The sequence below is a fragment of the Heterocephalus glaber genome, unplaced genomic scaffold (assembly GCF_053883595.1).
Source record: "Heterocephalus glaber isolate CG9 unplaced genomic scaffold, H.glaber_assembly_v1.0 deba00001531, whole genome shotgun sequence".
NCBI lineage: Eukaryota > Metazoa > Chordata > Mammalia > Rodentia > Bathyergidae > Heterocephalus > Heterocephalus glaber.
Window position 1 is genome coordinate 20,450,660 of NW_028258329.1, and position 10,222 is coordinate 20,460,881.

The window sequence follows — 10,222 nt, forward strand, 5'->3', positions numbered from 1 at the left end:
CACTTTCTGAAGAATTGCCAAGCAATTTTTCAAAGTTACTGCAACACTGCATGTTCTGACTTGTCTATATCCTTGTCAGCACTTGCTATTATCTGACTTTTTGATCACATTCATCCTGGTAGGTATTAAGTGGTATCTCATTGTGGTTTTGATCTACATTTCATTGATAAATGATGATGTCAAGTATCTTTTATGTATTTATTGACCATTTTTATATCTTCTTTGGAGAAATGTGTATATAATGTTTTGTTTTTGTTTTTGTTACCGGGGCTCAAACTCGGGTCCTTGTGCTTGTGAGGCAGGCAACAGTACCACTGAGCTAAATCCCTGGCCCTATAATATTTTGTCTACTTTTAAAATTGTGCTATTTCCTGTTTATAGTTGAGTTGTAAGAGCTTTTCATATATTCTGAACACTAGTGCTTCTAGATACAAGGGTTACAAATATTTTCACCTCATTCTGGAGGTTGCCTTTTCATTTTCCTCATTGCGTCCCTTGAAGCACAAGTGATTTTAATTTTGGTGAAATCCAATTTATCTAGTTTTTCCTTTTTGTCCTTATACTTCTGGTGCCATATTTAAGAATTTATTGTTAAATGTGTGGTTAAAAAAATCTTGCATTCCTAGATAAGTCCACCTGGTCATGATGTTAACATTTTTAGAATAGGTTTTTTTCCCCCTGTGATTCTTCTCTGGTGTTGGTATTGGGGTAACATGGCTCATAGAATGAGTTGGGAAATGTTTTTCCTCTTCCATTTCTTGGAAGAGTTTGTAAAGACTGGCATGAATTTTTCTTTAAATATTTGGTAGAATTTACTATTGAAGCTATACAGTCCTGGGCTTTTCTCTGTGGGTAGTTTTTTCTATCCTTTCTATCTATTTGTGTCTCCTGCATACAGCATAAAGTTGGCTATCTCAGTTATTTTTTTATGTATTCATTATGTCAAGCTTTTTAAGACTTTCCAAGTCTTTGCATTATTTTCTATGCAACAAAATTACATTTCCTATGAAATAATATACCAAAACCCCAAAGTTTTTAGAATTAATTTATTTCTCAATCCTCAGTTTTTTAGTAGGATAGTAAACTGAAGGTTAGAATCTTGCCATCTAAAGTCTGCTGAGAATTAAAGATGTAACAGTGGAGGAAGACAATTTACCATAGAGAAGTATTAAGCTACAAGTATTAAGGACAGTAACTATGATGTCAGAGAATTCTAAAGGATACCTTGAGGCTGCAAGAAAGATCCTCACAAAGGACCCACTTGAGGATCTTTCACACAGCCTGGGGGAAAGGTCCTCAGCTCTCATTGAAGAGGTTGTGACTGCAACCCCAAAGCAGGGCAAACAGAGTTTCCATGGCTAGAGCTGGTTCACAGTTTCTGGACAAGGATGAAAACTAGAGAGAGACACAGGTGAACCAAGGCTAGGTGGCAGGTGAGCAAAGGGAGATGGAAGCATTGCTGCACATAAGATGTGCTGGGAGGACCAGAGGACAATGCTCACCGGACCCTGAGCTATTATCACCCTGTTCTAAATTCTTGACTCTCATATACCATGCAAGATGATAAATATTATTTTTTAAGCGAGTAGGTTTTGGAAACATTTGTTATAACATACATTATCCCACCCTAAAAGTAACCTTCTGTTCATCTGGCTTTCCCCTCTTGTACCACTTTCTCTCCTTTGTTCATCTTCAAGCTCCTTCAAAGGGTAGCATTTAGACTGTGTGCTATGTACAAGAGACTCTCCAAGGGCCTCATGGATGTGGACAGTTTTAAGAGCTATCAGTTTCCTGATACTCAACCTCACCTTTAATCTTTCCCAGAGCTTCTCTGCCTAGGAATGAACCAGCATTTGAAGCTCCACGCAGATTTTCTTTCCACAATTACTCTTCTTGTATTACAAAAGTACAATCACTTTCCTCGCTGGTCCTGGATATTACACTGCACTGTAAGAGTTCATCGTGGGGAATTTAAGAGACCTCCAGGCTGACTAAAGGAAAGGGCAATTTGAAGGGTTGGTAACAACACTGAGAAAGTGAGTGACATTAATGATGGGGTAAGAAAAAAGGTTTTTCAAGTTAAGTGGTTTCTAGTTCTTTGCTTCCAAGAAAAATGAAAAAGGACCTAGTCAAGTTGTCAGCTGATATAGTATTAAAATAATTTTTCATGATAGATCACTGTATAATTTTGGCATCCATTTCAGAAAGAGTTCAAAGGATTGAGTGACAGTGCTCTATAAACTGCTTTCATTTCCTTCTACTTATGTAGGTGAATGAGATCACTTGGGCTTCAACTACAAAGTGAAAGCCAGCAAGACAATTCACTCTAAATCCCACTGTATTCTAGAACATGTAATTTTCATCCATGGATACACGAGTTTAAAAAAGAAAATCCCCATCCACCTCATTAGGAGATGTGTTTTCATTTTGTTTTTAAAATAATTATCAGCTGGGTGTGCTGGTGCATACCTGTAATCCCAACTCCTGGTGAGGCAGGAGGGTTGCCAGGAGTTCAATGCCAGCCTGGTCTATGTAGTGAGTTCAAGGTCCTGAACTATATGGTGAGACCCTGCTTCAAAAAAATTTATTAAAATTTGTAATGTATGTATGCTGTTTTTACTGACATAGGACTAAAATTATATTGGTAACTTAATTTGGAAAGAAAAAGCATACTATTTAGAGACTTAAGGATTCAGGAAAATAAGAAATTTAAATCTCAAGTAATATATGAATATTTTTGCAGAGAAGTATCATAGATGATCAACAAATGACTTTCCCAATTTAGAAAAAATCATTGTTAGGACAAAATTCTGCTGAGAAGTAAAATGGAAAAACAAGTTCAAGGAGAAAAAAAATGAGTAATGTAAATTTTCTAGTATTATATGAGTTTGTTTTTACTTTTTTTTTTTTTTGGTACCAGGGATCGAACTCGGGATCTTGTGCTTGTGAGGCAGGTGGCAGAACCACTGAGCTAAATCCCTGGCCCGTTTTTACATTTTTAAGATATTAGATGAAGAATATCACATTGTTATAGTATTTAAGAGTTCCTTGAATAAATTTAAAGAGGTTATGAAATTATTTTGTTTGCAAATGTGAATATTTATGATTTGCCAAAAAGTATATCTTTTCCAACTATTTCACACTTTTTAAAATAATAGCTTTATTAAGATATAATTTACTGCTGGGCATGATGGTACAGGCATGTAATCCCAGCTGAGGCAGGAGGATTGCCTAGAATTCAAGGTCAGTCTGGGCTACATAGTGAGTTCAAGGCCAGCCTAAACTTCATAAAGAGACTTTGTCTAAAAAAAGAGAAAAAGATACAGTTTAAAGTTCACTCTTCTTTTTTTCATTATTGGGGATTGATCGCAGGGCCTTCACACCGAGTTACATCTCTGATCCTTATTATTCTTTATTTTGAGACAGAATCTCACTAAGTTGCTAAATTCCCCAGGCTGGGCTTAAACTTGCAATTCTGCTGCCTCAGCCTTCCAGAGTGCTAGGATTACAGGCAAGTACCACCATACTTGGTTTAAAGCTCACTTTTTTCAAGTACTCAGTTTAGTAGTTTTTAGTGCATTCACAGAGTTGTGCATCTATTACCACTATCCAGTTCCAGAACACTTTCACCATGCAGGCTTGGTCTACAAGGTGCCAGCTCTGCTGTGTCCTGGCCCAGGCCAGACTGGACCACACATGGGACCTGGCTGGGGAGATGGGATAAAGGAAGGTACCTCCTGAGGCAGCATCACAAAGCTAGTGGCTAGTGACATGGGACGTCTGGCTTTACACAAAGGTCGCCTGGGAAAACTGAGGTGCCCTGTGACTCTGGCTGATCCCCTGCATACTAGGCTGTGGCTCTGGGTATCACTCACTGCTTCAGCACCAAGTGTTCACAGGGTTGGTGAGGTGCGGGTCGACTGACTAGGTGGGACTAGGTGTTGTGGGCACAATGAATCTGGGGACACAGTCTCTGTTCTTGAGGAGGCTCCATATGGGCAAACTGGTGATTATTACCCCACTTAGGCTGTGGTACAACTTCTCAGAAATGCCACCTTCCCTCTGTCCCGGGATCCACGAGTCTGCTCCCTCCTATAGCATGAGTTCTGGTCACATCAGCTAAAGTCATACTACTTCTCTCTGTGGCTCCAGTAGCACATCGAGTGCCACCCTGTGGGCAAAAGTCTTCCTCAAAAACACCTGTTACCATTCTGCTGCCTACATACCATGTGACTGTCCTTGCAGTGTCCCTGCCAAGCCTATGGCCCAGCACTGTCCTGTGCCACCCAGGCAGAAGTGCTAGGTCCGCAGCCTGCCTTCGGAGGGCTCCCTTGGACACGGCCCCCTCACTCCCCTCACTCCCCAGGCAGCCACAGCATCTCTAGTGTGTGGCTACTGTCCCTCTGACCCCTCCCAGTGTCTGCCGTGTGGTTCTGCCCTGGGCCTTGGCTCTGCCTGCTCTTTCTGCTGAGAGCCCTCTATCCTTCCCTACTCGCTATTTCTTCCACCCTTCGTGGCCATGGTATTCCCCATAAGGCCCATGACATTCCTATTACCCATTAAAAATAATGTAATGCCAGCCCCCTCTGGCCCCAAACCAGAGACTGGTTTCACTGATCTTTCATATCATCCAATCTACTGAGTGACCACTTATGCTGATTCTGTCTCCATGTTTTGACCCTCTAGATACTGCCCTTCCATGCTGTCCTTGGGATCTAGATGGCCCTGCCCTTGTGTTCTGTCTTTGCTGCATCCTAGCAGAATGGCCTCAGGGAAGTCACCTCCCTGGGCTTCACTTCTGTGGACCATACTGTGTCTAGCTCACAAGATTGGCCTTTCAATGAAATAAGTGTATAAAATGCTTAGCAGAGTGCATGGCACAAAGCAAGTCCCCAACAAATGTTACCTGCTGCTCATATTGGCCCTGCTATATATTGTTACCATTACTAGAATAGGCATCTCCCACCTGGGCTAGTTCAGAAGCCTCCTGCCTGGTCCCTCGTGAAAGCTGAGGACCAGGCAGGCACAGCCCATGGTGGCTGCAGCAGTGTGGAATCATCTGCATCTGTTGTGGAAACATCTGTCTCCTGAGAGCAGCTGAGGATGGGAAAAGGCACCAAAACACAACAGCCTTGTAATTGGGCAGAGACACAGCTTCAGGTTCCCACTCTTCCATGGCAGGAGCTTCCGGGGGCCCAAGGCAGAGACTGGCATTCTGGATTCTAGGATGGCAAAACTGAGTACTCATGAAGGCAAGGAGCTTACTCATCCAACAAGGATCTCCACACCCACTTTGCACCTAGCCCTGGGCTGGGTGCTGCCTACACAGCAAGTCAGGTGAAGAGCTTGGATCCAAACCCAGGTTTTCACTAAATCATGTGCCCACAGGAAAATCACACTTACATTTCCAAAAGAAAGAGAATCAGAATTCTGTATCTCCCAGAAACTGTCATAAGAAAGCCTTCCAGCTATCGGCTGGAAAGTGAACCAGCCAGCAACCTCTGGGGAAGATGCCAACAAGAGGGGGAAACCCCAGGCACATGAGCTCCGGCACACACATGCACCCACATTTGTTTGCATTTGCCCTTTGAACACGCAAACACAAACTTGTCCATGTGCCTGGAGCAAAGCAGGAATTGTGTGACACAGCCCACAGTTCACACATACACTTCTCATTATGCTTCTCCTCAGCACATACAGTCTTTTCTTAACAGAAGCAGTATTTGGGAAGAAAGGAACACCAAGAATTGTCATTTTATAAAGTATGAAAAGCAAGTTTAATGAAGTAACAGATCACTATCTACAATGAACATATTGGGGGGACTTCTTCACCTCTGTACCATGAAGTGGCAGTTAAAAAAAAAAAGATGTTTGCTTAGTTTTATACTGGAGAAGCATTTCTGTGTTTTAATTAGCAAAGTCTTCAGAATGCTTTTTAACCTTCTATAGGTCATGTCATTGTTGAAAATCTACTGAAATCTCTCTGTAATAGAAAGGGATGTAATTTTGTATATAATTGTAGAAACTCAGCCATGTAGCCCCTTGTAACTCCTGAGCTACAGCTAAACAACAACAACAACAGAAAACAAACAAGCTTGCTTTAAGATGTTAGCTGTACAGAAAAGCAAAATGGTTCCAACCAGCCTTACAAGCATAGCCCAGAACTGGCAACCTTTGGCAGGAGTAGTCTATCTGCAGAACAAGCTGATTTTCAGTGTTTGAATCAAAGCATGACATTTGTAGGCATGCATGGTACAGATTAAAATAAAAATATTTATCAACCCAATACTCCATCCAGATGCCAACAACAACCAGGATTCCAAACTGCTCCATCAAAAAGTCTCAGCACTGAACATGCCCGACACACTGGGCTCTCCTGAATTTTATGAGAAACTTGGGTACCTGGCATCACCCCATGTTCAGTAAAGTACATCTTTGCTGATGAAGGCACAGAAAACATTTATGCTGTTAGGTGTGATTTAAACACTTGGAATTCACCATGATATCCCTTCCTATCTAAGGAAAGATTTTTGCATTAACATAGTAGCAGTAACCTGAGAGTTTCTAATAATACAATTTGCATTAGAAGAACATGATTATTCAAAAACTTGCCTGCTGACTGAAGGGTCCTTAGATACTTCTTAATTCAGAAGACCTGGAATTCAGCTAGAAAACCGAATCCCTGCTCAGCAGGCTTCCTTCCTGGTGACCTCTGCGTGCCCCACCCCCAGGCCACCCTGCTTGATCTACAGCTGAGCTTTGCCAGCAGGACACTGAAGCTGGATGGTAACACAAGCTGCTTCCAGCTACAAATAGCAACAGGCCTGCCATGAATGCCAGTCCAAATATAGATCTGCCACGGCTGTCTTGCTACTTCTCACCACTCAAGTGTCATCAAGGTAAGTCACTCGCTGTGCTCTGAGTTTCTTCATTTACCATGGGGGCTGGAGTCCTGGGGCTGGATGGCCAGGCACACGGAGTGGGGCAGGGCTGTTGTAGCAATCCCAACTCTGGGGTATTTAGTGTAGCTTCTTTTCTTCCCATCATTCTTTGAAATGTACTCAAAGTGAGAATTATTCCTTCTGGATGAAAATCAGCAGACCCTATGTCTTTCTGCCCAGCCTACCTATAAGTGGGGTACTCAAGGGGCCCCTCTAGGCTCTTGTCCTGTTCAAAGAATTGCACAAGACAAGCAAAGAACGTACAGGTTTTACACTTATTAAAGGTAAAAGTAGGGAGAAGTCCTCTGAAAAGACGTGTGCTGCAGAGTGAGTGTGGGCCAGTTAAAGTAAGAAAAGTACGCTCTGCAGCATGCAGGGCTGCTGAAAAGGCTCACAGCCCCTATGAGGTTAATGGCCACTGGCTTTTACAGCCTTTCTTCTGGCGTCAGATCCAGGCTGTCCTATCAAAACCCTGCTTGATCTCATACCAGAAGAACTGAAGATAGAGTTCTCTGATTGGTGGTATTAGGTACAGGGCTTCTACATTGTTCTACACAGGTCTCCCTGACTGACAGGTCTCAGTCATTGCCCAGCTGCTTTGCCACACGTTAATCTGCTGCCTCCCCTCCAAATCAGTCTCAAATTCAGTAAATGAACGTCTAGCTCAGTGTATTAAATCTAAAAGCCAAACCTGGTTTAGCTAATATTAAAATCTCCCTTGCTTGGCTTGGGCCTCTCTAGCAGGAAGTCTGTTCTAGGGGAGGGAGCACCAGGCAGGCCTCTGGTCCCCACACTCCTTGGGGAAGCTGAAGGTGCTAAGCTGCTCCTAACTAAGGAGATGTCACAATGGTTGCTAGCTCTCAGGGCCTGAGAGATGCTTAGATCCTCTCTCTTTCTTACAGGGAACTTTATCTCTAGAGATTCCCATTGTTGAGGTATATAGAAAGAGATTATAATGAACTGGCTCACATGATTACAGAGGCTGACAAGTCCCACATTCAGCAGTCAGGAAGCTGAAGGCCCAGGAGAGCTGAGGGCTTAGTTCTAGTCTGAAGGCTGGCAAGCTCAAGACCTAGGCCAATGTGTTACTGTGAGTGAAGGAGGACAAACCTGGTTTCCCAGCTTAGAGGCAGGCAAGCTGGCAGGAGGAAGTCTCTCCTAGTGTTTCTGAGCCATTCAGTTCTTCAACTGATTGGATAATGCCCAACCACATCAGACAGAAAAATCTGATTTACTCAGTCTACAGAGTCAAAAAAAATTATTTTGAGATAGGGTCTCGCCATGTAGCCCAGGCTGGCCTCGAACTCATGGTGATCCTTCTACCTCAGCCTCCTGAGTGTGTGCACCACCACACCCAGTTTACAGAGTCAAATGTTAATCTCATTCAGAAACACTTTCATAGACACAGCCAGAATAATGTTGGACCAAATATCTGGGAACCCTGTAGCCCAGTCAAACTGGACACATTAAAATTAACTACCACACAAATACACATATGTCATAGACTGTTTATGTCATCCCAAATTAAATACATCAATGTGAGGTATTTGGAAATGTGCCATTTGTGAAGCATCAATTGTGAAGGTGGAGCCCCTATGAATCAAATGGGTGTCCTTATAAAGGCTGACCCTGGGGGCTCCCTTGTCCCTTTCTGTCCTGTGAAGAATCAGTAAAAGAAAGCTATCTACAAACCAGGAAGGAGGCTCTCACTGGATGCGGAATCACTACAGCAGCCAGAATGGACTAAAACAACATTATTCCCCCCCACACACATATTTGCATGCATACATACCTATAAAAATACACAAAATGGGAAGTTTGTCTCTTGAGTTACTTTACTTTCTTCTTTATTCTTTTGATAGTGTCTATTTTATAATAATCATATTTATCTTCCTTTTAAAATATTTCCTTTTTATCATAATAGTAACATATTCTATTTGGCTTAGAAGAAAGTACTACAGGGCAGGGGATTTAGCTCAGTGGTTCTGCTGCCTGCCTTGCAAGTGCAAGGACCCAAGTTCGATCCCCGGTAACAAAAAAAGAAAAAGAAAATACTACAAAAGAACCATAATACAAACACGAACCAGCCAGGCACCCTGGCACAACTACTGTTAAGTTTGGTGTGTATTTTTGGCGTTTTTTTTTTGTAATTCTTTTCTAAGAAGACACAAACTTATCCCCTTCTCACAAAATGAAAAAAATTGTTTTTATAAATAGAAGCACTTGTAGTTTCATTTTGAAAAACCAAATTAAGTAGGAAATGACTACACAGTATAAAACAATATAAAGCAAATATAGTAAAAGACATATGGTAAAGAATATGCAAAAAGATACTTAAAAGATTATCAAATCATATTAGCTAAAATAATATGTAAAATAGTTTGAGGAAAATAGATTACCTCAGGTAAAGACGACCCTCAGAGGGCCTAGGAACGTGGGAGGGACAGGCCACCGCCCCCAAGGCCCTGGGTTCCTTGGGCAGAGCAGCTGTCCTCTCCAGATCCGGGCCGCACATTCAGCCCAAAGACCAGCCAGGTCTCCTTCAAGAGGCCTTCAGGAGCTGGGGCGCCAGTGTAGCCAGAGTGTGCTGGATCTAAAGATCCTCTTCCTTGTCTCTAAAATGAAGAAGTGGACAGATTGTATTTGAACTGCCTTTTGTGTCCCTTCAGCCTCCCTCCACAGTACTGGGGCACACAGACACTTCATAAAAACCTGTGGAACTGACAGAAAACTGTGGCTTCTCCCTAGTGCATGGCTCCTCGAGGCCCTCAGTAAGTAACTGCTGAGCCACACTGAATGTTTGATGTCCCTGGCACACCTGCGACATTATCCAGGGCAGGAACCACCTCTTCGGTAGGGCCCTGATGACTGAAGACAGAGCCAGCCGTGTCCCTGTTCTTGAGAAGTTCAGAGCTTAGTGAAGAACGCTCAAAAAGCAACGCGTTCATCTAACAAATATTTTTCCAGCGTCACTCTGTCCAAAGGTGGGCAAGGTGAGGTGAGAGAGGCGGCCAGGCTGCTGGATTGTCTGATTTGTGATGATCAGGTTGGAAGTAGATCCCCCCCACTCCCGCTACTAGCGACTGAACCAACGGGCGCTCTACTACTGGGCCACACACCCCCAAACACCCTCTAACATTTATTTTTGAATTTCGAGTCTCGCTCAATTTCCCAGGCTGGGCTCGAACTTGCGACCTCAGTGCTAGGATTTACAGGATTGCGCAGCCGGGTCGGCTCCGAGACGTTTCATTGGTTGTCATGGCCCCTCCCTTCGGTCACCC

General features: G+C 43.0%; 1 protein-coding gene across 5 annotated transcripts in view; it reads right to left on the bottom strand.

Annotated features, from left to right (window-relative positions):
* Fsd2 (fibronectin type III and SPRY domain containing 2) overlaps positions 1 to 9,898 on the bottom strand; it is a 58,234-nt gene extending 48,336 nt beyond the window's left edge. For 2 of the 5 annotated variants that reach the window (XM_087188523.1, XM_087188522.1), the window contains exon 1: positions 6,613 to 9,125. Coding sequence is in view for 1 of the 5 variants with exons in the window: in XM_021264881.2 (XP_021120540.1) it covers positions 9,341 to 9,456 (116 nt within the window). In the remaining 4 variants the exon portion in view is untranslated. Of the gene's footprint in view, positions 1 to 6,612; positions 9,126 to 9,340; positions 9,557 to 9,759 lie in introns of those variants that run through there. The other 3 variants (XM_021264881.2, XM_013075102.3, XM_021264878.2) reach the window with 3 other exon arrangements.
* Between the last annotated feature and the right edge of the window lie 324 nt (positions 9,899 to 10,222).